Source organism: Ogataea parapolymorpha, chromosome VI, assembly GCF_000187245.1.
Source record: "Ogataea parapolymorpha DL-1 chromosome VI, whole genome shotgun sequence".
NCBI classification, from domain to species: Eukaryota; Fungi; Ascomycota; class Pichiomycetes; order Pichiales; family Pichiaceae; genus Ogataea; species Ogataea parapolymorpha.
Window position 1 is genome coordinate 1,482,073 of NC_027861.1, and position 25,947 is coordinate 1,508,019.

At 42.4% G+C, this 25,947-nt stretch overlaps 15 protein-coding genes across 15 annotated transcripts; 8 read left to right on the forward strand and 7 right to left on the reverse strand.

The window, feature by feature from the left end:
* Nucleotides 1-357: 357 nt before the first annotated feature.
* Nucleotides 358-1,647, forward strand: HPODL_01978 (uncharacterized protein; the record flags this gene model as incomplete). Its single annotated transcript, XM_014078512.1, has 1 exon — nt 358-1,647. One exon carries the CDS (start codon nt 358-360, stop codon nt 1,645-1,647), a length of 1,290 nt encoding a protein of 429 aa, XP_013933987.1.
* A 190-nt stretch (nt 1,648-1,837) lies between these two features.
* HPODL_01979 (putative transporter) lies at nt 1,838-3,412 on the reverse strand (the record flags this gene model as incomplete). Its single annotated transcript, XM_014078513.1, has 1 exon — nt 1,838-3,412. The coding sequence occupies one exon, from the start codon at nt 3,410-3,412 to the stop codon at nt 1,838-1,840; it is 1,575 nt and encodes a 524-aa protein (XP_013933988.1).
* A 179-nt stretch (nt 3,413-3,591) lies between these two features.
* HPODL_01980 (uncharacterized protein) lies at nt 3,592-4,773 on the forward strand (the record flags this gene model as incomplete). The annotated part of the gene is made up of 1 exon (XM_014078514.1): nt 3,592-4,773. The coding sequence occupies one exon, from the start codon at nt 3,592-3,594 to the stop codon at nt 4,771-4,773; it is 1,182 nt and encodes a 393-aa protein (XP_013933989.1).
* A 122-nt stretch (nt 4,774-4,895) lies between these two features.
* Nucleotides 4,896-6,428, forward strand: HPODL_01981 (uncharacterized protein; the record flags this gene model as incomplete). Its single annotated transcript, XM_014078515.1, has 1 exon — nt 4,896-6,428. The coding sequence occupies one exon, from the start codon at nt 4,896-4,898 to the stop codon at nt 6,426-6,428; it is 1,533 nt and encodes a 510-aa protein (XP_013933990.1).
* HPODL_01982 (uncharacterized protein) lies at nt 6,429-8,462 on the reverse strand (the record flags this gene model as incomplete). The annotated part of the gene is made up of 1 exon (XM_014078516.1): nt 6,429-8,462. The coding sequence occupies one exon, from the start codon at nt 8,460-8,462 to the stop codon at nt 6,429-6,431; it is 2,034 nt and encodes a 677-aa protein (XP_013933991.1).
* Nucleotides 8,463-9,127: 665 nt separating this feature from the next.
* HPODL_01983 (N amino acid transport system protein) lies at nt 9,128-10,531 on the forward strand (the record flags this gene model as incomplete). The annotated part of the gene is made up of 1 exon (XM_014078517.1): nt 9,128-10,531. One exon carries the CDS (start codon nt 9,128-9,130, stop codon nt 10,529-10,531), a length of 1,404 nt encoding a protein of 467 aa, XP_013933992.1.
* An 873-nt stretch (nt 10,532-11,404) lies between these two features.
* HPODL_01984 (uncharacterized protein) lies at nt 11,405-11,605 on the forward strand (the record flags this gene model as incomplete). Its single annotated transcript, XM_014078518.1, has 1 exon — nt 11,405-11,605. The coding sequence occupies one exon, from the start codon at nt 11,405-11,407 to the stop codon at nt 11,603-11,605; it is 201 nt and encodes a 66-aa protein (XP_013933993.1).
* A 217-nt stretch (nt 11,606-11,822) lies between these two features.
* Nucleotides 11,823-12,110, reverse strand: HPODL_01985 (uncharacterized protein; the record flags this gene model as incomplete). Its single annotated transcript, XM_014078519.1, has 1 exon — nt 11,823-12,110. The coding sequence occupies one exon, from the start codon at nt 12,108-12,110 to the stop codon at nt 11,823-11,825; it is 288 nt and encodes a 95-aa protein (XP_013933994.1).
* A 310-nt stretch (nt 12,111-12,420) lies between these two features.
* On the reverse strand, nt 12,421-13,422 carry HPODL_01986 (uncharacterized protein; the record flags this gene model as incomplete). Its single annotated transcript, XM_014078520.1, has 1 exon — nt 12,421-13,422. One exon carries the CDS (start codon nt 13,420-13,422, stop codon nt 12,421-12,423), a length of 1,002 nt encoding a protein of 333 aa, XP_013933995.1.
* A 367-nt stretch (nt 13,423-13,789) lies between these two features.
* HPODL_01987 (uncharacterized protein) lies at nt 13,790-14,542 on the forward strand (the record flags this gene model as incomplete). The annotated part of the gene is made up of 1 exon (XM_014078521.1): nt 13,790-14,542. One exon carries the CDS (start codon nt 13,790-13,792, stop codon nt 14,540-14,542), a length of 753 nt encoding a protein of 250 aa, XP_013933996.1.
* Nucleotides 14,543-14,629: 87 nt separating this feature from the next.
* Nucleotides 14,630-15,571, reverse strand: HPODL_01988 (Dihydrodipicolinate synthase/N-acetylneuraminate lyase; the record flags this gene model as incomplete). Its single annotated transcript, XM_014078522.1, has 1 exon — nt 14,630-15,571. One exon carries the CDS (start codon nt 15,569-15,571, stop codon nt 14,630-14,632), a length of 942 nt encoding a protein of 313 aa, XP_013933997.1.
* A 1,114-nt stretch (nt 15,572-16,685) lies between these two features.
* Nucleotides 16,686-18,026, forward strand: HPODL_01989 (uncharacterized protein; the record flags this gene model as incomplete). The annotated part of the gene is made up of 1 exon (XM_014078523.1): nt 16,686-18,026. The coding sequence occupies one exon, from the start codon at nt 16,686-16,688 to the stop codon at nt 18,024-18,026; it is 1,341 nt and encodes a 446-aa protein (XP_013933998.1).
* A 398-nt stretch (nt 18,027-18,424) lies between these two features.
* HPODL_01990 (L-rhamnonate dehydratase) lies at nt 18,425-19,675 on the forward strand (the record flags this gene model as incomplete). The annotated part of the gene is made up of 1 exon (XM_014078524.1): nt 18,425-19,675. One exon carries the CDS (start codon nt 18,425-18,427, stop codon nt 19,673-19,675), a length of 1,251 nt encoding a protein of 416 aa, XP_013933999.1.
* Nucleotides 19,676-19,874: 199 nt separating this feature from the next.
* Nucleotides 19,875-21,269, reverse strand: HPODL_01991 (Acid phosphatase PHO1; the record flags this gene model as incomplete). The annotated part of the gene is made up of 1 exon (XM_014078525.1): nt 19,875-21,269. The coding sequence occupies one exon, from the start codon at nt 21,267-21,269 to the stop codon at nt 19,875-19,877; it is 1,395 nt and encodes a 464-aa protein (XP_013934000.1).
* Nucleotides 21,270-22,313: 1,044 nt separating this feature from the next.
* Nucleotides 22,314-24,824, reverse strand: HPODL_01992 (beta-glucosidase I; the record flags this gene model as incomplete). Its single annotated transcript, XM_014078526.1, has 1 exon — nt 22,314-24,824. One exon carries the CDS (start codon nt 24,822-24,824, stop codon nt 22,314-22,316), a length of 2,511 nt encoding a protein of 836 aa, XP_013934001.1.
* Nucleotides 24,825-25,947: the final 1,123 nt, after the last annotated feature.

The window sequence follows — 25,947 nt, forward strand, 5'->3', positions numbered from 1 at the left end:
TCGCACACCAAATAAAAGCACAATAATTACTAATCGAAATTTACATCCACACAAAAACCATGGCACCATATATGAAATTGTTCGACTCAAAAGTCTCCTCACTTCAACAATGTAATGTTCCTGAGCCACAATAGCACTTGATTGGGCCATAAGCCAGTCTCACACTCTATCGCTATACGCAGTTACCATAATCGCACTATCACCGCCAATGGGCGGCTCTGCGGCTATAGTTTTGGAGCCACACATCTGGAGCTTTGTTGCTTTTAATCAGGTGAACGGTTGTCACCTAAACCTTGCAACCACTTTTTGGCACCCTATAAAAGGCCGCATTTTTGGCTGTTTTCCTCATTGCCAACTATGACTTCAACCGCCACCCTAAAACTCCAAGCTATTCCAATCGACAAGGAAATCGAAAACTTAATTAGAGCTTCCGAAAACATCTCCGTGGGCACTGTTCCTGGAGACAACCAGCATTTTGGTCCAGACCCAGATGGATTGACCATTTTGCCTGACTCCACCAGGAAGCGTTTGGTCGATGCAGGCATCGATATTTCCAAAGGTTATCCTTCCAGACCAGACAAGTCGCTTATTCCTGTTTACCTTGATGAAGCTACCGCGATCCGGGACGACGACTACGAGTACATTGAGCGTGCCAAGAATGCTGACCCTGAGAAAAAAGCCCTTTTGGGTGCTGCGAAGGAGGTCATTCATTTGACTAACCATATCGGTACTGAGATCGTTGGTTTACAGCTTGAGGACCTGACTGACCAACAAAAAGACGAGCTGGCCTTGCTGGTTGCCGAGAGAGTTGTTGTTTTCTTTAGAGACCAGAAGCTCTCTCCTCAAAAACAATTGGAGCTCGGTGAGTACTGGGGACGTGTCGAGAAACACCCTCAAGCTTCTCAAGTCAATGGCTTGCCTGGAATCACTGTCATCTGGCAGGATTATTTCCAAAAGTCGCTTGGATCCAACTTCACCTACAAGAATATCAATCTAGGTAACTGGGATGCCACCAAGAACAGTACGAGGGGTGCCCAGGTTTGGCACACAGACCTCGTGCACGAAAAACGTCCTGCTGGTATCACTCACCTGCACCTGGACGCAATCCCAGATGTTGGTGGTGACACTCTATGGTCTTCAGGATACGCGGCCTATGACAAGCTTTCTGAAAACTTCAAGAAATTCTTGGATGGAAAGCAGGCCGTGTACGTTTCTGCGCATGGATACCTTGACAGAAAGAATCCATTTTCTGGCCCAAAAAAAATCGAGCGTGTTCATCCTTTGGTTAGAACTCACCCTGCAACAGGATGGAAGGCACTGTACGTTAACCGTACTATGACAAAGAGAATTGTTGGGCTCTCGTCTGTTGAGTCTGATTTGATCCTCAACTATCTCTTTGATGTTTATGAGAAGAATGCCGACATCCAGGTTCGGTTTAGATGGACCCCATCTAAGGAGGGTTACGGCACCTCTGCCATCTGGGATAACAGAGTGTCTCAGCACAGATCGACTTGGGACCACGAAGGAAGACAGCCACGTCACGGAACCAGAGTCACCTCTCTTGCTGACTTGCCACACTTTGATCCAGAGTCAAAGTCCCAAAGAGAAGCTCTCGGATTGCCTCTGGACGAAAAAGACTTTTTCTAGTGGCCTATCAGTCCACGTTTATACTCTGAATATGAGCCTGATTCGCCAATTGCGTAACAAAAGTGAGCTGAGTAATATTGACGACACTACAAGTCATAAAGACAAAAAACTTTACTTGAAGCCTTAATATTAAATCTGCTACTAAATTTCTTTAAATATCCAGTTTTGCAAAACTCCAGACATTCACACCCTATAAAGGATATATAAATTCTTCATTTTCCAGGTCCGTCAAATCCAGCATCGAGACATCAACTTTTCTGCGGTCTTCTCCTCCATCCTCAACAAACGCATTTTTTTTGCTGATTATGTTTCCATCGTCATCGAACTCCAGTTGAGCTAATCTCTTTTTGTTTCTGCGCGACAGAATAACTCTTATCCATATCAAAAGCACAGAACTGAAGAACCAGGCAACGACCAATTGAACTATCCATGCTGCATAATATCTCGGCCCGGTAGTCCACATCTGGGGAGCAACTATATTGGCCACACCATAGCCAATCATGAACACCGTTGTTCTGGTCAATCTTTTCGTATAACCTGCTGAGGAGGACTGAGACCAGCAGAGTCCAAGGATGTAGGCAAATCCATCTGTATGCACAATTATGCAACCTGCAAGGATGCCAATTTTGTTTGACCAAGGAAGTGCAACTGCCATGATGCCTCCAACAATAGCTGGAATATTCGATATGACAGACAGATAACAAAGCGAGTTTTTGAACTTCGAAAGCAGATATGATCCGATCAAGAATGCCACTGTACTGTAGCCCGCTTGAGCAACGGTAATCAAAGTAGAGTTCAAATTGGACACGCCCAACGACGTTGAGATAACTTGCTGCTGGAAATTCATGTTATTAGCAAGCATGCTCGTGAATGCGTACAAGCCGAAAAACCAAGTGATTGGATCTCTTATAGCTTCCGAAAACTGATACATCTTGAAATGTTTCTCTTCAATTGACGATCTCGACTGCTTTTTGATTCGTCTGACAATATGGACCCTTTCCTCTATGGAAAAGGCTTTATACGTCGCAGGGTTGTCGGGATAGTCAAAAGCAACCCAAATTGCCAATAAAAGTGTTAGCCCACCGTTGATGATCCAGTAGATCTTCCACCTGCTAATAACATCTCCCTTGTAATGGTTGACACCATAAGCAATAAAGCCAGTCGGGATACCAACGCCAACCGTGCCAATCCAGAAAATTGGATTGATAACTTCCTGTTCTTTCAAAGTGAAAAACATTGCAAGAGTATGTTCAATACATGGCGTAACCACGCTTTCTGTCACACCTAGAAGAAATCTGATAGCTGCAATAGCAGGGTAGTCCTTGGCTGCCAATTGACCGAACATAAGTATTACCCAGCATAACAATTGAGCGAGCATGAAGAGTCTCAGATTCACTCTCTGCATGATAAGATGTCCAGGTATTTGTCCAACCAAGTAGCCTGCGTAGAAAAGAGAGTTGACATTACTATATTGTTTTTGAGTCAGGTGCGTCTCTTTCCACATTCCCAAGAGTTTCGAAAACGACATTGCATTCTTATCGAAAAACATTAGCAGGTTGATGACAAACACAATAACAAGCACTCTACGCAAAAGCTTGCGATACAATGCTTTTTCCTGGTCTGGCGAGAGCTCTCCCACCATAGCATCGTGCTCTTCCATAAACTTCAACGTGACGTCCGCATTTTTAATTTTTGCAACTAGATGAGAGTCGGGTTCAGACACCTCACTGGTAACAGACTCCTTATGATCCACAGTTTTCTCCATGGTTCATCAAACCGTCTCCAGGTGCCATCTTTATATATTGTGCGTTTGAATTAATTTTTTTTTCTCGGGGTGCTTATCAGCTGTGGCATCTTGCGGAAGTAAAAGTTGCATATTCCGCATCTTGATCTGGATTTTTAATATTTAATGTGCTCTAAATCAAGTATGTGGTTGTAATCGAAATGACTGTTACAGAAGGTATTTTGCAGCACTCGCTGCCACAGGCTGTTGGTGTTTATGGAGGAAGGACTTACAAACTCTCCAAAAAGACAAACCCCCGGGCTCGCTACATCAGAGGAGAAGAATTTCCCCTCGTTTTACAAGCAGAGTTTCCAGTAGACCCATCTGAGGACAAATCAGTCTACAGTGACTTTGCAGCCTTTGCACAAGAGCTGGCGGAAAAGCACGATTTCTTCAAGACACTTATCAGAAAACATGGGGCTTTGGTGATCCAAGGTTTCGGCTCTGATTGCCCAAAGAGATTTGCAAAATTCATTGGCTCGGTTGCAAAGGGATCCCAATGGATCCCTTATGAACAAAATGGAGTCGCTCATCCGCGCATAACAATTGCTGAGAATGTTACCACGGTGAACAAGTCAACCGGTCTCAGTAGACTGTATGCCCATCAGGAATTTTCCAGATTTAAAAGGTACCCGTCGGTTTTAACTTTTTTTGCAAAAGAACCTTCGGAAACTGGGGGGCATGAAACAATTACCCATGCGACGGAGCTTTTCGACAAGTTGATTGAGAAGTATCCGGAATTCATTGAGCAAATGATCAAGAAGGGTGTTTATCTTACGCAAACCTGGCCGTATGAACAAAAACTTGCAAACGGATCAGTTTATTCGTGGAAGGCCACACATTCCTTTGGAAGTTTGATCGAAGAAGATGACGATCTTGAGAAACAGAAGGCAAAGGCAGGACTCATCTGTAAAGAGTATGTTGTTGACGAGTTTGAGTTTACGAAGGATGATGGTCTAAAGTTGCATGAGCACACACAACCTGTGAGAAGAGACCCTTACTCTGGCAACCCAATCCTTTTCAGTTCGTTACCAGGCTACTACGCCAAGTATAAGCTAGACTTGGAGAAAAATGGCAGTTCTGCGGAGCCTGCTATCACGTATGATGACGGATCATTTATTCCGTTGGAATACTTGGACTATCTGCTAGAACAGTCAATTGAGTGCTGCTACGAACACCCATTTCAAAAGGGAGATATCGTATTCATCAACAATTATACGTGCTACCATGGAAGGACACCATATGGGACCCAAAACCGCGAGATCTTGGCAAGCTTTTGGGACGATGCACCAGAATATAAAGTTACCCCTAGTGAGTTAAAATATGGGGCGGATCATGTGTAACCACGTGATTGTGTTTTTTTGACAATAAATAGTTTACTATAATAATGCGGAATTATTTTGGTTCAATTCCGCTTTTGAGCCACAAGTATATAAATGTATCTATGGAGAAGTGTTACTGACAAATGACATTGTCGGTGAAGAAAGTCGCTATAATTGGTGCTGGAGCAGGTGGATTAGTCACATTGAACGAGCTATTACATACTGCTAGTGACGGATCTTCGACTATTGATAAGGAAAGAGACCGCCATGCACTGCCGGCTAATGGAGCATTTTCAGAGATAACAGTTTTCGAACAGAATAACTCGATCGGAGGTGTTTGGAATTATAGCAAAGAGAAAGATGAAGCATTTCCTTCGGGGGTAGACGAATATTACAAGCCTTCGGAAGTCAGGCCAACCAGAGGTCCACCTGCAAGTTTGGATTCGACATCGAAGGAGTTTCCAATTGAGTCCAAGTCAGTGCCAGGCCTAAGGTGGAACAAAAGTGGCATTTATGATGGTCTCTTTACTAATATTCCGGGCGAGCTAATGAGATTTACCTCGGGTCCACCATCTGTTAGTACGAAAGATGGAGTATATGCACCTTTTGTCACGCACGATCATGTGCTTCGTTACTTGGAGAATTTTGCAAAAGTCAACGATCTGGAGAAATATATACGATTCAACTCCTCCGTTGAAAAAGTGTACAAAGACCCGGTGACTGAAAAGTGGGTCTTGCAAGTGGTGGAGAGCAAGGATAACATTGATAAATGGTACCAAGAAACTTTCGATGCGGTTGTTGTTGCCATAGGAAAGTTCAATATTCCTCACTTCCCAAAAATAGATGGCTTACGCGAGTTCGCGACAAAGCATAATAATGTTAGTCATGCCAAGTCTTACAGAAATCCATCAGAACTCAAGAATAAAAAAGTGCTCATTGTGGGAAGTAGCATCAGTGCCGTCGACATTCTACAATATCTTATACCTGTCTGCAAAGAGGTGCATGTATCAACCAACACAATACCAGGCCAAGCATTAAAGAATAATAAAGAAGCCGGTAAAAAGTGGATCTCTGACGTGCTGACCGACCCTACCTTCCAGATACGCCTTCACCCAAAAATAAGTCAGTTTCTGGAAGACTCAGTTGAGTTCATCGATGGTCAAGTCGAAAGGTTTGACAAGATCATTTTGGCAACAGGTTACCATACACATTACCCGTTCCTTAGTATACCTGAAAATGAAGGAAAGGACTATGTCAAGGTGAGTACAGATGGTGAAGAGGCCACTCAGCACAACATTGTTAGAAATTTGTATCTATACACTTTTTCCATTGGTGACCCTACGCTCTGTCACATCGGAATCCCAAGAACACCATTATTTTTTCTTATTAGCGAGGTGAGTGCAATAGCAATAGCAGGGGTCTGGTCCAATGCTAAAACTCTTCCTTCCAAAGAAGAACAAAAGCAATGGGTCGAAGATGCTTTTGCACTTCAATCAGCAGGAATTAAAAGAGTGACGTCTGATGCAGCAACAGAGCTTTATAATAAGATTCACAGTCTGGGACCCCGTGGAAGATACAACTTCTTTGAGTCTAATGTCATTGATGATCCCGAGGATGCCAAGATTATACTGAAAGACCTGTTCTACAAAATAGTTAGAGGTGAGATTGAAATCTGATTACCTAACGACATCGGCTACCCGAAAGTCAAACCCTTCGTTTGCCTGTGTACTCAAAAATTCTAAAAATCCATCTGTGCTGATGTTGAACATGCTCAAAGGATCGTAAAAATTCTGGTCAATTTGCAACATGCTACCCCAGTCATCACACTCTTTATTTATAAAACCGTCTAGGTCATGCAAGAGTGAATCAATCAAATTCCAGGCCATGGTAGCAGATCCAAAACAGTGGGCTTTTAGATTATCGTTGAGCTTCCTTATTTTTCCAAGGACTTCCCACAATTTATCGAAGCTGATACCAAATGTTCTGTCAAGCAGTTCTGTGTCCACGATGTTTCCGCACTTGTCAGACTTGAGTAGTATCGATGCTATCGTTAGCACTAAAACGCCATGGTATAGTATATAGAGGTCAGTATGAACCGATCCATTGAATAGTTTGTTCTCGAATTCGTACTCAACAATGTTATAGAGCTGTTTGGAACAATTGATGGAGGAAACAGCAAGCTGAAGGATTGGATCGTCTTTCGAGATCTGAACGGTTTTTCCACTGTTGACTGCTCGAAGTATCAATAGTAAGAAGGGAACCCCCACATTGATGTAGCAGTAGTGATATTCCAGGTGCAAGAATATCTGGGGATACGACAGTTCTGTAAGCTTAGAATTGAAAATATCTCCCAGGTTTTCCGGAAGACTTCTTCTCCAAGTTAGAAGCTTTTGTCTGAGTTGCACAGCGTTCTCTATTGCGTCGGGAGAGCTCAAGATCAACGAATTTTGGAGGTTGCAAGCCTTAAATTTGAGAAATTGATACAGGATTTGGTGCAATTTGGATGATTCGTAGAAACATACGTTGCTTTTGAGCTGATGTGCTTTAAAGTTAGCACTTATCGTAACATCATCTAAATCAATAGAGCTTGATCGTCCCATTATATTGCTCAAGCGCACTTCATTGTTGAAGATTGTCCACCACAATTCAGAGTATTCCTTTTGTAGCCGAGGAACCTCTTGATGAAAAACATCTCTGTGAATTCCAACTGATGTTGCTTGAACTGCAGCTATTTTAAACAAGTTGCACGCTAGATCTCTTTCCTCGACACTTTCCGAGACGATTGCTATCAGCACGAGCACTCTGATTCCAATTATGCTGCACTTAACACTTATCTGACCAACTATGTGGTCGCGAAATGTTTTATAAATACTCATGAGCCTGTCATCGGTGTCGAGCTCTTGCTCTATAATGTAAAGTTTACCCAGTAACCAAACCAGCAGCACCAGGAAACTTTGAATCGAAGACAGAGTCTCACCTTGCCATAATTTCTGCACAAGCTCTTCATACTCTGATCTGCAGACACATATAAAGACACTGTTGACGTTTTCAAAGAATATATCTGCATAGCGAACGGCTTTAGCTTTATCAATTAGTCCGGAAATTGAAAAGTTCGAGCTCAGAGATCCTTGAGGAGATTCCAGCGGATTTGAAGCTGCTTCTGACCGAAACTCAGGATTTCTTGGTTTTTGGATTAGCTCTAATATGTTGTTGTGGATTGCAGGAGTACCTAATGAACCAAGGAGGCGCGGATCACCGTTATCATCTTTAACGATTTGCTCCTGTTGTATATCAACATGACCCAAACTGTCCACTAAAAATGACTGTGTTGCGAGTTTTTGTTGCACGATTCCATCAACATTTACTCCTACTGCTTTTGCAAGACCGATCACGTCTGCATCAGATTCAAGTTGTATGTTGGGCACAAGCTTCTTCAATGTCTGAAGTAGAATGCTTTTAATAGGACCTGTTTTGTCAGAACTGATGTTTGAATTTCCTATAAGCTGGCACTTGTATCTTGAGGCATACTGCTTCCGATTAATTAAACTTGTATGACAAATACTGTTTGATTTGATGCATTCAGTACAGGCCTGTGCGACGTCCAGCGAAACAGAGATGTTGCCACCTCCTTCGCGCACGCACCTGCGCTTTTTCTGCTTGCACCGATCGCAACTGAAAGAGGCTTTCTTACGTAGGCTTGATTCAACCATCTATGATTACAGCAGATTTGGCTAAATTTTTATGATATGCAACTGTGGCAATATTGTGGAGACCAAATTCAGTAGCAGCCGATAAGCCAAAACTTTTATGGCGAGAAAGCTTAGGTTTATATTCAAGGCTCAAGAGTAGGTTTTGAAGATCTGATGAGGGCACTACGTTGCAAACGATGATCATGAGATTTACGAGATGGACGTGAGTCAGGTTTAAACTACTCAATACCATCCCTCTCAACCTCGGAGGCAAATTTTCAACAAGTGCATGTTCTTTACGTTTGAGGTCTGCCTCAGCCATCTAGCTACCACCATGCGGTACTCTACTCAACCATGGTTTGAGATCAGACAACTTGAAGATGTCTGTGGCTGTACCAGGCCTTGATAATAATCTAGAAGCATGGAAGGCGAATTGAAAGCAAGCCCTTAGATGGGCAGTCCTGCAAGTCGTAAACAGCCAACCAAACGGTTATCTACACGGTTATCCACACGGTTATATGTTAGTCCCCCCCGGGTCATACCTCGGTTACATCCTCCTAGTGTGGCTAAAACTTGATAAAAAAATTTCAACTTTTCTTTTTCCCAATCCCTGTCAATTGCTCTTGTGGCGTAAGCCACAGCAAGTCAAACAAATTTTCAGGCCTGTCAAATATGTTTCGTTTCAGATGTCTTTTAAGGAACCGAACACAAAGGTAGAGTCCAGTCTCGATAATGAGGCTGCCTCCACGAGCAGTGCGGCGAGTCTCGAGGAGTTTTTAAAGTTAGAGCTTGCGGATCAGGAGGGGGCTAGGATCCGGTACAGAACGTGCTCGTGGGAGAAGACAGCGGCCCTGCTGTTCTCAGAGTATGTTTGTCTTGCAGTGATGAGCTTTCCCTGGTCGTTTTCTGTGCTCGGAGTGGTGCCAGGAATTCTGTGCACGGTGTTTGTGTCGTTGTGCGTGCTGTACACCTCGCTTACGCTATGGCGATTCTGCTTGAAGCACCCACAGGTCCAGGATATCTGCGACATAGGACAGCACCTGCTGTGGGGCCACCGTTGGGCCTGGTGGTTTACGGCGGTGTGTTTTATTCTGAACAACACCTTCATTCAGGGGCTGCACGTGCTGACGGGGGCCAAGTACTTAAACACGATAACCAACCACGCAGTGTGCACTGTGGATTTCTGTGTGGTTGCGGCGGTGATCTGCTTTGTGTTCTCCCTACCACGGACATTTTCTGGGCTGTCGTTCATGGGCTGGTTTTCGGCAGCAACCATGTTTGTGGCTATCGTGCTGAGCATGGTTTTTGCCGGTGTCCAGGATCACCCTGGCGGCTGGGATGGGACCACCGGCGTGACGTGGCGGCTGTGGCCAGCTCCAGGAACGACATACGTCCAGGGAATGAACGCTGTGCTGAATATTGTGTACACATTCGTGGGACAAATCACGTATCCGTCGTTTATTGCAGAGATGAAGAATCCAAGAGATTTCAACAAAGCGGTCTACGCAGTCACGATCGCAGAGATTGTGCTATACGTGCTAACAGGCACGATCGTGTACGTTTACGTGGGTGACGCATACATCACGGCGCCGGCATTTGGATCGCTGGCCCCAGTGTACAAGAAAATTGCTTTTTCGTTTGCAGTGCCGACGCTTATCTTCCTGGGTCTGCTGTATGCCAGCGTCTCTGCGCGGTTTGTGTTTTTCCGTATTTATGACAAGCACAGCCAGCACAGGCGTGACCACACAGTGGTAGGATGGGCAGTGTGGACGGGGCTGTTGGCGGCAACGTGGGTGGTTGCGTTTGTGATTGCGGAGGTGATTCCATTCTTCAGCGATTTGCTCTCTTTGATGAGCTCTCTATTTGACTGCTGGTTTGGTTTTGTCTACTGGGGACTCGCATATTTCCATGTTCGGGATGTGCGTGGCGGCCTGTGGGACAAGGTCCAAGTCGTGCTCAATGTCGGGCTGATTGTGCTCGGGTTCTACATTTTGGGTCCTGGTGTGTACGCTGTGGTCCAGAGTATCATTGACTCGTACCGTGCAGGCGAAGTCGGTGGTGTGTTCGGCTGTGCAGATAATGGCCTGTAGAATAGGGGTCATTAACACTATTATCTAATCAACCTTCAAACAGTTAGAAGCTTTCTACAAAATATTAGCGTAGCGTGATCTCAGGACACGTGACTATCGGCAAACTCGTGTAAATTAGTCGACAAAGCATAGCCGTGAGCATAAATATTTATACCCCGCGTAAAATTTTCAATAGAAAAAAAGCAGAAAGGATCCCCAAATTTCGGGCTTTTCTGCCATGCCCCTGTTTTTTAAAATGGCATGCAGCGTGCGCTCATGAGGTCTCCCTAGTAAGAATAGAGTAAACACGGGTCAGAATATGGCTGAATAAGCACAATTAAAAGAACAGACAGTAGTACCACGCAGACATGACTCAGTGGGGCACTGAACATAAATTTTATTTAGCCATATTAAATAGACGGGCACATGATTTATTGGAATACATTACCATAATGTATTTAGACTTGGAAAACGAAATGTCTAAAATCGTGAGAATAGTGCTCCATACCAAACAGGCACAGTCTGTCAGCCAACAAGGAGAAAACTGGACTAAAGAGCCTACTTTGTTCAGCTGAGGACATTTAACGTGTACTACAACGAACAGCCTGTCGCGGATGAAATCTTTGCGAATTTTTCTACCATGATGGTGTAGGGATGAGCAAAGGGAAGTGCTCGTAACCCAGTGTTGGGAGCAGCGCGAACGACTCACAGGGACGCGGTCTCTGTGTGAGGTGCCTGGTGGCTTTGGTGATCAAAGCTCACAGCTATTCTCTCAAAGACACCAAGATAACTAGTGACCAAGAAAAGATACGGTGAGGTATAAGAGGTTCTTGCTGCCATTCTTGATGAGGATCTTGACTTCGACATTTTGCTTCAGGGAGTTCAAGATATCAAATGACAGTTGACAATGAAGCGATTGGTGAAAAGTTCAGATTTGGAGAACTTGTTGAAATCCCAAAAAATCTGAGAAGACTAATATTGAGCTGTGGAATCATGATCCTGCAAAAATTCACAGGATCAAATATGATAAACTACTACAAGCCCATCGTTTATCAAAACACGATGAACCTGACCAAGAACACTTCTTTGATTTAGGTGGATGCTACAAAATTATGTACTTGATGGGAGCTTTTGTTCCTGTGTGGATCACTGATATATATGAAAGGCGTACTATGCTGTTCAGTTCAATAGGACTAACAGTATGGTACATCGCGATCTCTAGTCTTCTGTCTCAGGAAAGATATGCTACGTCGGTCGCTGCCAGCTGCTTCGTTTTTCTCTACCAACTGTTAATGGAAATCGGATGGCTCAATTATTGGTTGTTCCCTGCAGAGCTGAACGGTATCCATATTTGGTCCAGGGTGCAAGCTTTTGCGTCTTTTGTCAACTGGCTATCATTATTTGCTGTTGTCCAGATCACGCCGAAAGCTATTGACAATATTGGTTGGAAAACAGTTGTTATCTTTGCCATTCTAAACTTACGTGGGTTCGTATCGTGTACTGCTTCTACTCCAATATCAAGGGTCTCGAGTTGCAGGACATCGATTGCTTGTTCGATTCTGGTGAATTCACAGGTGGAATTTTCACGACGAGGGGACATCCCATACGGCTGGAGAAAGGAAAACAGACATCGAGGCAGAAGTTTTGTTGTTGATAAAAAAGATAATGTGAGCATTGCTGAGTAGGCTCAACCAAGATCAATTATTCAAGCACTGTATATTATTTCGGAATTCTTTTATTTGCACTTGTTTTACTCGTGACTATACTTGATCCAGTTGATTGGCCCACTGTGCAAAGATCTAATATGTCATTAGCAGATGGAAACCTAAATCCAGTTGGCATATTAAGACTTCCATGACGAGAAGTGTCATTATCTAAAGCGAGGGAAGAGTCTGACTGGCGGTACTCCCTCAGCTGGCATGTATATTGTAGGCATTCATGGCATTGACGCTGAAAACTCTTTGTTTATCGTCATCAGATGCCTCAAGACTGTTTAGAATGTCCATGGTTAGGTTTCTCCATAATGGAAAGGCTGTCTCTCCACCATTAAGCTTGCATACTGGCCAGTCACTTCCCCAAATAACTCTAGAAGGTCCGAATGTCTGCAGCGCATATTCGAAGTAGGGAGTGGCTCTTTGCACGATTTCTTCGTAACTGATATTCTCAGCATGTTTGTCAAGTTCAGAAATCAAACCACTAAGTTTCAAGTAGACTGCATTGTTATTTTTTATAGCTATCTCATGGATGTTCTTCATCGAGCGCTTCCATCCATTGAAGTTGCCTGAAAACCCATCAACCGCAAGATTGGGCTTCCCAAAATGATCTATGACAAATGTTGCATTTTTTACACTTTCAAACAAAACACCCACCTCTCTATACTGGCCATCTCCACGACGATGAAAATCAATGCCCAGCTCGAAGACAAAGTTATTCTTAGCCATCCACTTGATGGATTCGATGAACTTCTTTGAAACCATGATTCCATCCGGCTTGTCTTGCAAAAGAAATCGAAAACCCTTCACTAAAGAGATCTTTTGTGGATTGATATCTTCAAATAGTTTATCGATGTAGAGTTCCAGTATCTGTGGTCCTAAAGGTACCGGTGCCCACGGAACTACGGCAAGAATCAAGCCTTTTTCTTTGATGGACTGTTCCATTACAAATTTCAATTCTCGTACAGCAGGTGTAAAGCCTTCAAGGCCACTTGAAAGGTCTGTCTTGACGTCTGATTCAATATAGATAACGCCCTTAAAATTGAATAGACTAGAGCCCTGATTCCAGTTCTGTACCCGATACTTGGTTGCTGTGTGCTCGCAACTAATTGGAAGTGATTTATCCATCCACCTCAGTGAGCTTAGGTTCTCTTCGTCGTAAAGATGTACATGAGCATCTATCAAGTCGATCTTCCCCATACTGTCAGAATAGGATTGAGAACGGATTCAAAGTTCGGCGAGTTTAGTGCAATGATAAAATTGATCGAGACAGACAAAATAGTTCTTGTACCCCATCCCATCTATTATTTCCACTTTATTGTTGTGAGATCAAAATCCCGGATTTTTATTCGGACATAAAAAATACGACCCCGTCCACTTCCCCCTCTTTAGGCAAGACGCAGATGTCGGACCTTTTAAATTGACTATGAACATTTTTCCGAGCGATTTGGAAATTTAGATCAATACATATAATTGGGATATTTTTCAACAATCTCAGTTCAGCAAAGAGATCGCACAATTGATCTAGGACTAAGAGCAACAGGGTTAATTGGTGCTAAAATATCAAATGATTCTCCAAGGTAAAGTTGTTGCGATAACAGGAGCTGCCACAGGGATCGGTAGAGCAATTGCTGTGGGGATGTCTCAGCAAGGAGCCAAGGTCTCGGTTAATTACCTTAGCGGCCAAGAGAACGAAATCCAAAGTTTGAAAGAAGAGATTCCAGACCTGCTAGCAGTTGAGGGCGATATAAGATATCCCGAAACATCACTTAATCTTATTGAACAGACGGTGAACAAATTCGGTGAGCTAAACGTTTTTGTCTCGAATGCTGGGGTCTGCAAATTCATGGAGTTCACAAAAATCGACTACGATCTTTATAAAAACACTGTGAGCATCAACCTCGATGGTGCCTTCTTTGCGACACAAGCTGCCGCAGCCCAGATGATCAAACAAGGAAAGGGTGGATCTATTATTGGAATTTCTTCCATCAGTGCATTAGTGGGTGGTGGATTGCAGGCCCATTACACTCCTACGAAAGCCGCGATCTTGTCGCTCATGCAGTCAACTGCGTGCGCTCTTGGTAAACATAAAATAAGGTGTAATGCCCTACTCCCTGGAACCATTAAAACTCAATTGAACGAGGAGGACTTGCAAGATCCACAAAAGAGGGCCTATATGGAGGGAAGAATCCCATTGGGTAGACTTGGTGTCCCATCAGATATGGCAGGACCAGCAATATTTCTTGCCAGTGACCTGTCTGAATATGTGACAGGCGCCCAGATACTGGTCGATGGCGGTTTGTTTGTAAATCTACAGTAATGAATAAAATTATTTATTCCAATTCAGAAAACCAGGTAGCTGTACCTATGATAATGAAACGTGGCCATATAATAGAATTGACATACTTTACAAAACACTTTCTGCGTCCACAATTTCCGAGATATTCTGTTTGAACTGTGCCCAGTAACTGTGATCAACGTCCTGATTGAGTGGCATTCTTCCAAGATAGGTTTCTCCAAACCCTTTGATACTGATCATTTTCTTAATACCTACGACACCAAATCTAACCACCAGCTCTTCTGCTCTTGTAGCAATAAACTGAAGCTTTGCTGCTTGATCATACTGTTTAGCCTGAAACAGCTCAAAAATTTTAACATATAGCTTCGGGAATGCTCCGGATAGTGCATCAACTGTACCCATTCCTCCCACCATAAGAACTGGAAGGAGTATTTGCCCTAATCCGGTGAAAGTGTAGAAATTGTTCTCTTTAGTGACCGGTGACATTGCAATCATTGTGTGGTGTGCGACATCTCCGTGTGATATCTTGGTACCAACAATGTTTGGATGTCTCGAAAGCTTGACTATAGTTTCTGGCTCCACCACAATATTATTGGTGACCCCAGGATAAACATATATCATGATTGGCAGACTAGATTTATTTGCAACCTCAGTGTAAAATTGTTCAATAGCAGCTTGTTTGATTCCTGGACCATAATAGCTGGAGCTCAGGACAAGCGCATAGGATGCCCCGGCTTCTTTGACTGCGTCAATTTCGTGGAGCACTTCCTCCAAACAGTTTTGAGCCACTCCTGCAAGAATTGGAAATCCAGGTAGATTTTTGTGGATGGCCTCAATTATCGAAACTCTCTCTGTTCTTGTTAAATGAGCTGCTTCACCAGTGCTTCCCATCAAAACCAAACCTTTGATACCATTGTCTCTTAAATACTTAGCGTGGGCAATCTGGGTCTCAAAATCTATTGTAACAAGGTCCTTCTTGAAAAATGTAGGGACCGGAGTATAAACTCCAGGTTGTGGTGGTTCAGGTGTTCCTGGGACGGTATTGGTCATTTTTGGAAAGCTTTCAAAAGCTAGAGAATACGAAAAAGCTTTTGATGATCATAGTATCCGCACATATATATATGCGCTACTCTCAAGAGTGGAAGATCAGTTGGTGCAAGGTGTCGCTCATTAAATTTCCTGCACTTAATGTATGGAGAAGTCTTCTGCTTACGTAGTCACGTATTGTGGGGTAAAAAAAATTTCCGGGGAAACTGATCTTTTGGCTCTGGGAAAAAGATCGGGTTTGGAGGCATATCAACGAAAAATGAACATTAACGAGGTGGTCCTTGAGGACAATGAAAATAACCGTAAACGGTTGTCAAAATCATGCGATGTCTGCCGGGAAAAGAAGCTCAAATGCGATTCGCAAAAAGAATGTTCACATTGTCGAAGTCACGGATTTGAGTGTGTATATTCTTTCGTCAAAAAACCGGGTCTTAAACCTGGTTATGGAAAAGAGCTACTAAAGAGGATAGCTTCTTTGGAGGAAGAAAGCCAAACATTTCATAAGAAGTTCAAATTTATTGAGGCGGCACTTGGAAGCCTGCAAGCTGGCAAATCTACAAATCATGTGGGACATAGTTTAGTGAATTTGATGAGTTCAGATTCTCTTCAAGCTAGTGTGACATCCGTCGACGCTGCTTTAAGTCAATCTCAAACAACTATGAGCTCAGAGATGGAACGTAAACACCAACACATGGACCGCAACGTCAGACTTCTCAACAATGGGTTACCAAGACCTGGAACACTTAAACAACTCGTTGATATATTTTTTGCCAAAGTATATCCCAGCTTTCCTATTATTCATCCACGAGAAACAAGGAAAACTGTACAGCAATATATTCGTGCGATTGAAGCTTCAAATGCCACTCAAGATTTGTCGGTTGACAAACCACCATTGATCATTTACGGGATTCTTCTAAATTCAGTGCAATACATACAAGAAAGCAAGAATATTTCCATGCCCAAAGATGAAGTTGAACAATTGATTCTCACATGTAAACAGAAAATCATTCTCGAATGTTACTCTATCTCTTCAATTGTTCAACTTCAAACAATAGCATTGATGGCTTATTATTCGTTTGGAAATTCAGTTGTTCCGGAATCGTCTTCAATTATCGGCATGTCTGCCACTGGGATGATCCACCTGAATATTTCAGTTACCAACGATACAAATTCTCGATCCACATCTTCAGATACGACAAAGGAGTCTTTACCATTTGTTATTAGACCAAAAAGAGCGAAAATTTTAAAAGAGCCTGTCACTGTCAGTGAGAAAGAGGGTAGGGTTCGGTTAGGGTGGGGTATCGTTGTTCTTGATCTTCTGAATTCATTCTCTTCAGGCACGCCCTTGTGCGTGCCCGAGTCAGAAGAAAAGCTTTCTAGGCCTTTGGGAACCAAGTTGTGGAGTCAAATTGATGATCCAAACTACAAGCCATTTCTTTTTGCCAGGAATGGTTCAGAAACTGAAACCTTTGATGCATTCAGCTACTTCACTGATGTAATACAGATGATGAGAAAGATGTATGGGTTTATCTCTCACCCACGAAATATCGCTGACAAGCAAAATGTTTGTGAGTGGTTTGTGCACTTTCATATGTTGGAAACCGAAATTAAGGAGTGGAAGAGCAATCTACCTTCTAAGTACGCTTCTCTATTGGATTCAAGCACTTTGGGTACTGAACAACATACCTTTGAAGAAATTGCAGGTCTTGCTCTTTTGCATTCTTCATATCACATAGCATTGATCAAGATGCACAGCGCCTATGGATACCCGCATATTGAATCTTCAGCTTTCAAGCATTCAGAAAGCTCGCGACGAATATGTCTCGAATCAGTGGAAAGGGTAGCATTATTGGCTCAAAATATTATGGAGCAAGAAAAAAAGAACGGTGAGAAAATGCTTGAGAACTTAGGACCACACTATTCTTTTTGTATATGGGTTTGCGCTAGAGTTCTGATAGCAGACAGCATTTTTAACCAGGCTGCAAAAAGCCAGTCAGATCGGGAAAATCTCAACATGAAACTAAAGCTGTTTTGCGGAATACTATACGCAATTGGGAAACATTGGCAGGGAGCTCAAAAATACTATAGGATTTTGAGGCAACTACAAAGTTTCGGATTTGATACCCTCCCTGCACCTGCAAACACGGATTATCCAGAAGGAAATGAGTATGAAATACCTCCGTCACAGGCCATCGCTGACATGAGGATCAATGCGCATCTACTTTCTCTCATTTTGAACAAAAATTTAACGAAAGATCCTCAAAGCCGGAAGCTGCACGATAGCCAAAATTCAATTATGGATAAAAATGGTTTATTAGCTTCTACGCAGTCAAGGTCAAATAGAACCCAAGAGGAGAGTATGCTTCTGGACGCTTTCCAATTTGACACCAGCTCCTTTGGATTTGAAGACCTACTTGGATACTTGACTCAAAATAGTATTGCACAGGAGCCTCTTTAATAATCAATAGCCCATAATTAACTCACATCATATCTTTGCAACCAGCGAGTACTGGGGGTACGAACAGAAACTATTAGCGCAGCTATTTACACATAATATAATTGTACTAGAATAATTATCCCACCCTGCAGATGCAGACCCTTTTAACTTTTATCGATAGCTTATTAACCCGAACGTATTGAAAAAAATTCCGAAATTGGATAGTGGGGTTTGGTTTCCCCACAATTTTTTCGGAACATTCTTTAAATCATTTTCCGGGTACTATCATTTTTGAGTACCAGAAATGGTTCCTAACTGATGACCATGAACCAATCAATTTTACATTCCTGAAAACAACTCAATAACTATATAACAGCTTGAACTTCCCAAATCACTGGTATCAGATTACAAGCACTATAATGACTGCCACAGAATTTCCTCGTATCAAGAAAATAACTACTTATCTTACAGAAGGAAAGGGAATAGGTGGTGATTACCATAATGTTGAAAAAGGACACTGGCTGGTGGACAACTACATTGCCAATCCAATGTCCAAGTTCCCTGAATATAAAGCTTCTCGTACAAGCTGGGGAATCAACGTTCTTGGCTCGTTTTGCGTGGAAATTGAATCCACTGACGGTTCCAAAGGATTTGCAACTGGATTTGGAGGACCAATTGCATGTTGGTTAGTCCACAATCATTTTGAAAGATTTATTATCGGAGAAGATCCCAGAAACTACAACTTGATCTGGGATAAACTATTTAGAGCCTCCATGTTTTACGGCAGAAAGGGTATCACCTTGGCTGTCATTTCCGTTGTTGACCTTGCTATTTGGGATCTTCTGGGTAAGATCAGAAACGAGCCGGTCTACAAGATGATTGGTGGTGCAACCCGTGACAGAATTGATTTTTACTGTACCGGATGCAACCCAAAAGCGGCAAAGGAGATGGGATTCTGGGGAGGAAAAGTCGCACTGCCATTCGGACCTGATGATGGATTTCCAGGACTCAGAAAGAATGTGGAGTTTCTAAGAAATCATCGTAAGGCAGTGGGACCAGATTTCCCGCTTATGGTTGATTGTTACATGTCGTTGAATGTTTCCTATGTTATAGATCTTGTCAAAGCTACTCAAGACTTAAATATCAACTGGTGGGAAGAGACTCTTCATCCTGATGACTTTGATGGATACGCATTGCTCAAGCGTGCCTTCCCAACAATTAAATTCACAACCGGAGAACACGAATATTCCAAGTATGGATTTAGAAAATTGATTGAGGGAAGAAATTTGGATATTTTGCAGCCAGATGTCATGTGGGTTGGAGGAATGACCGAGCTTTTGAAGATTGCTGCACAAGCTGCTGCTTATGACATTCCAGTTGTGCCACATGCTTCCGGTTCCTACTCATACCATTTTGTTGCTTCCCAATCGAACACACCTTTCCAGGAGTACTTAGCCAACTCTCCAGATTCCTCTTCTGTGCTACCGGTCTTTGGATCTTTATTCATAGATGAAACTGTTCCAACTAAAGGATACTTGAACATCTCTCAGCTTGATAAACCCGGATTCGGGCTCACCGTGAATCCTAAGGTGAAGCTTATTGATGCTCGTTACATCCTTTCGCCATCTCCTGAACGTCCATTGAAGATCGAATCTGTGGAGGAAAAATAAAGCTTGATTCTATTAGGTAAGTAACTAAATCATATCTTCCTGAGTTACTCTATATTGGTAAACTTATGAGTTTGGGGCTTTTTTAAGACATTGAGATTAATCAAGCGGTCTACCGGTTTAATGAAAATAATAAAAAACCATATTTTTTAAATTTGAAAAAACGATAGTGAAAGGTGAGATTTTCAAGACCGATAACAACCTAGGTTGAATCGGGTAATGTTGGGTAATCATTAGTTTTCCAGTCCCAGTAGAATGTCAAGGCTTGTGGGTAGCTGCTGTTCAAGTTGCACGCAGCTGGGTAGTCAATAACTGAACCTTCAATCAAATCAACGAACTCTTCCAAAGGACAAGAATAACTTGGCCCGCTAATGCAATCCGGAACAGGAACAATCTGGTCGTTAAGGATAAGTCTGACATAGACGTCATTTTTCTGACTTGTTGTGTTATAGCAAGATAACCTTTCTGTAATCAGCCTTCCTCCCATGGGAACGATTTCCGACGATTTGAAAGATCTTCTGAACTCGATTTCATCAAGAGACAATTCCTCTTCATGATCGTACAGTCCCAAGGCAGTCACATATCTCAGTAAGTCGTTGTCATGAGAAAATGAAAAGAAAAGGGTTCCTGCCGATTCTGGGCCCTGTTTTAGCAATGTCGCGGTAGCATTCGCATAAACACCACCCGACACATAAGACATGTTGTATCCAGGTCCATTAGAATAATAATATGATAGATCTTTGTCGTATCCAAAGCCAATCAAAGACTCCATAGACAACGCATCACAAAACTTCGAGGTACCAGCAACATCTAATTCAAATCCGCAGTAGCCGGCCATAGTGTAAACATCATCTGCTGTTATGTTTAGGCCCGGAGACAGCTTGTTTAGTCTAGCAGCCTCGATCTCTTTATATGAGAGGGTCACATTCTCAAGAATGCTATCGGAGTATAAACCATCGAAATTGACACAGGCTTCGGTGTTGGTTAAAGAGTTTGCACCTTGTGTAGCGGTTTCCGGAAGAACAACCATTTTGTACTCGCCAGCTTGACCACCAAAGAAGAAACCTTGTCCAAACGCTTTGGCCGTGTTGTAAACCCTTTCTTGACCAGCTGTGAATACGGGTGTTATGGTAGAAGTATTTACCAGATGGTTGTACCTCAAACGTAAAAGGCTTCCAAGTTTGAAAGCATTGGCAGATCCTGCGTAAGCTCCAGTGTATGTTTCATGCTCATACCAGCTTGTGTTGTGCACAAAGAAATCGTAGTCATCGACAAACGCTAAAGGACCGATATGTGCATCCACAGTTGCATTTTGCAACCTGGTGAGCAGCTCTTCCAGGCTCTTACCTGTACCCTTAGTAGGGTATCTTTCACCATGTCTCATGAATAAATGTGCCTGGTCAATACTGCACTCAAATGGTACATCAGTTGGAATGCCATAACCTGTGGCTTCCACAAAGGGACCAGTACCGCCCAAATAGCGAAGTACATTCGACTGGTCTTTAGAGTGCTGATCATACTCTTTAGGGCTAAGTTTGGAAAATGCTGGATTACCCAATGCTAGTAAGATGGATAAAAATCCAAATGCAGAAATCATCGCAGGATACCTAGTTACGATCATAATGAGCCTCGTATTTATACCCCAGTTTAAGCGCATGAATCTTTTCCATGAAACCAAAAAGGATAGTACGATTACCCGTTAAGGTTGATTAAGTGCAATGTTTGTTAGCAAATGCAAATTAATACCACATGTAGCTGTACTTGAACTTTAGACACGTGCATATCCCGTTAATAAATTGAAAATAGTTTATTTGAGCTTTTAGTTAAAAATCTATTTATCTTGGAAACAGATCTTGATAAAAAATCCTGAAAAGAATGCTTTTGACACTACAAACTTCGAAGTTTCACCGTTTTATGTCCAGAGTAAGCAATACCGGGCCTAAAATTCTAAATACCTCAGTTCAAAATTTTTTAGATTTGCACAGAGACATGCTACCAAAAGTAATCAAGGGCTTATGCATATTACCCCAGAGAAAATTATTCCCGGAATTTTGAGGATTTACTGGTATATCGTTTGATAATGAAGAGCAGGAGCATGTCACGTGGCTGTAGGTGATTATAAATTATCTTCTCAGGAAAACACAAAGTACTTCTTATGACTGCAAATTTGACCCTCGACATTAATCAGACCCAGAATACGATACATTTAATTTGACATTCAGAAAAAGAAGCGTGTGTTTCAATTCAGCCTACGCAGTAATGATGTAGATTAGTTGGAACAGTTCCCTGAGACAACCCAGGAATCATAAAAAGTTCTACTACATGCACAACTTAAAAGCTAATTTTTCCGATTCACAAAATATGCTGCAGCTAATCGCAAATCTTGGTTCAATGGCTCTACATACAACATGAAAAAGTCTTCTATCAACTCCTAGATTATCAAAATTATTGACGATGCAGTGAATTCTGACTTCAGTTTAAACATTTTTTGGTCCTGCTACCCTATGTATTGCTGGAGTGGATTTTTGTTCTGATTCGGCAAAGGTTGAAGGATATCACACCATCAGATAGCCTCAGAACAAGATCTGAATACTAAAGAAAGAAATATACTTTCATAGAGAGAGAAATTTTATGAGGCAAACTACAAACCAGTCCAGTAGGATGATTCCTGAATTTCAAAGGAGCCTGTCAGGAACTGCTTCGAATTGGAAGCATTACCAACTAGCACTCCATATGTTCCTTTCTCAATTGACCACTTGTTGCGCTCTCCATCAAAGTAGGAGCATGCATATTTCACTGGAACTTGAATCTCCACATTGGAAGCCCTATTAGGTTCGAGGAATACTTTGTTGAAGCCCTTGAGTTCCTTCACGGGACGTTCTTCCGTTGTATCATTTGGCGGAGTAATGTATAACTGGATAACCTCGGCGCCCGCAACTCCACCAGTATTTTTCACCTCAACAGAGGCGATAATAATTCCATCGTCAACCTTGACTGACAAAGAAGAGAACACAAAGGTGGTGTATGACAGACCAAATCCGAAAGCAAACAAAGGATCAATTTCGCATTTGTCGTAATATCTGTATCCCACAAAAGTGTCTTCACCGTAAACAACCTTTCCCTTGTTGGACTTGAACGTCAGGTATGCAGGATTATCTTGGCATCGTTTTGGGAATGTTAAACTCAATTTACCGGACGGGTTAACATCACCAAAGATAACATCAGCAATTGCATTTCCACTCTCACTTCCATTGAACCATCCCTGAATTATAGCCGGAGTCTCATCGACCCATGGCATCGTGACTGGGGTACCGGAAAGATTGACTACCACCACATTCTTATTGACTTTGAGGACTTCTTGGATGAGCTCATCTTGGCTACCAGGAAGGTCCATAACTGGTCTATCGTATCCCTCACTCTCCCAATCTGATGATGTTCCAACACAAAGAACAACTTTTTCAGCTTGTGATGCAACTTCAACAGCCTTTTTGATTCTATCTTTATCCGATTCAACCTTCATGGCTGAAACATAAAGCGCTCCTCCTCCGTTAGATGCAACTAGATCAGTGGTCTCCAAAGTGAACGTTGGAGCCGAACCAAACTCAATCTTGTATTTGAAAGAGTCTCCCTTGTTCATATAAAGTCTCTTGGTCTTAGGGGCGGTAGAGGCACCCAGGGCTGCAGATCCTAGGACCTGATTATTCTTGTCATCAATCTCCAATTTACCGTCAATGAAAAATTGCGCAGTTCCAAGACAGCTCACGCTTATCTCGTACGTGCCAGTCTCTTTAGCATTAAATTCCCCCTCGATGTCCATATAGAATAAGTTGTTATCTAGTTTGTCGTTTTTATAATCAAACAAAATCAATTTCGTAGAATTCAACGCAAACTCATCAACAATGACACGGTCAGAAGACTCAGCAGGAAGATTGTAAACCTTGCAATAAACACCTTCGGAACCGTTGAAGGTGGACAAGGTGCCCAGATCGAGCAGGTTTTTCTCAATTGAGCAACCATCAGCATAGAGTGGGAGCTCTGTAAGTTTATGAGAAATACCATCAAAAATGCTTGAAGCATAGTAAGGATTCATGGAAGCAGAGCCCCCACCAAAGATTCTAGCCACTTTAGCGTTAGGGCCAATCACAGCAATCTTATCTGTCTTCCTCAAAGGCAAAAATGAATCCTTGTTTTTCAGCAACACGATAGCTTCTGAGGCGAGCCTTCTGAGCAAAGCAGACGTCTCAGGAACATTATTCTTAGAATCTTCTGGAGCATTTTGCGGAACGCCGCTTTCCATAGAGTACTTCACCAAATTCAGGACGTTTCTAACTCTTTCATCAATCACGTCTATGCTGATCTCTCTGGCATTGATAGCATGTAGCACTGCATCCAATTTTCTCATGATTGGAACGCCGGGACACTCCAGGTCCAAACCTGCATCAATAGAAGTTTTGATTGAGTAGACACCGAACCAGTCGGACATAACCAAACCGTTCCAACCCCATTCCTCTCGCAGCACACCAGTGAGCAGCCTTTTGGATTGTGAAACGTGCTCACCATTAACTTTGTTGTACGAGCTCATCACACATTTTGGCTGTGAGTACTTGATGGCCAACTGAAAGGGCATCAGATAAATCTCCCTAAGAGCTCTCTCCGAAACAATCGAGTCAACAGAATTTCTCTCATCCTCCAAGTCGTTACAAACATAGTGCTTGATTGTGGCTGCAATTCCTTTACTTTGGATGCCATTGATTAAACTTGCAGAGCAGAGACCCGAAAGAAACGGATCTTCACTGAAAGACTCGAAGCCTCTCCCACCCAGCGGTCCTCTTTGAATGTTACAAGTTGGACCCAATATGACATGAGCGCCTTTGTGTTTTGCCTCAGTAGCCATCATGCTTCCTGCCTCCTTCAATAATTGCACATTGAAAGTAGATCCCATGCCGGTACCTGACGTGAAGCAAGCAGAGGGCTCAGATTTGAAAAACTTGGTACCTCTCACACCATTAGGGCCATCACTGAGTCGTATGGAAGGAACATTCAGTCTCTCGATCTCTTGCGTGTGCCAAAAGTCCTTCAGAGCAAGCAGCTGGACTTTTTCCTTAGTGCTAAGTTGTTTGAGAACGTCTTCAACGTCGAAGGTGGCGGACATTATAAGTAGGATAAGCTTTAGCTGTATTCAATGGAATTATCTTGGATTCTTTTTGTGCAAGATTTTTCAACTAGTCGAATCTTTGTAAATAATGGGTTACTGTAAGCTCAAGCACTGGATACCAACAGCTGGTGGATGTATATAAAGCTTCGCGTTGAAAATTTAGGTTAGCTCAACCTTCGGGGGAATTATATTTTACTCCTAATGCACGGAGAAATAATTCACCGACTAATTCTACCCCACCCCCGGATTTTGCAAATGCAAGCCGCCAAGCCCGAAAAATTTTTCAGGTTATCTGATTGAAATTTTCGCACCCCATTTGTGTTACAAAAAAAAACAATCTTCCCCGTCTCTCGGACTATCAATATACTTCATCCAACTCTAGTAGAAGAGGGTTTTTGGTGTTTAACTCTGTGAGTGAGCGGACATATACTGAGGGGAAATTGAAGAGCCTGATTGAGCAACACTTTAGTATGCCTGCTTGAGTAGCTACAAGTCACATGTAAGCCAAATTAATCTTCAATGGTGTTGTTGATCAAAGCAATGCCTAAGGTATTGAACATCATCTTCGTCACAAGGTTTTGGGAGAATACTGTTTCACTCAATTATCTGTTGATTCTTTCAATCTCAATATATTCTCATGTTACTAACAGGAAGACAAGTCAAAGCTCCTATGTTTCATGCAGCAAGTAACCTTTCCAGTGCTTTCTGAAGTTGATTTAGTTACTTGGAACCTACAGGGGAAAACTAAGAATGAGCCTGTCTTTAAAGTCATTGGTGGTACTACCGGATATAGCAATTGATCTTATTATACTGTATGTGTTCCAATAGCCGCAAAAGAAATGTCAGTTTGAGAAGGAAGGATTTCTCTATTTATTGGACTTGATGATAGACTCATAGCGACTGGAAATGATTTAGAATATTTCAGATCAAGCTGGGATGGAGATTATCCCGATTTTTCTCTCACGATTAGCTGTTACACTTATTCGAGCGTTCAATACAGGATTGCATTGGTGAAGATCACTCAACATGCTGAAAATAATCACTGGGGAAAGTGAAACTCGATTCTGAAAAGCTTTATAAGTATTCCGCTGGAGCGTGCTTTTCCTCCTCTGATAATTAT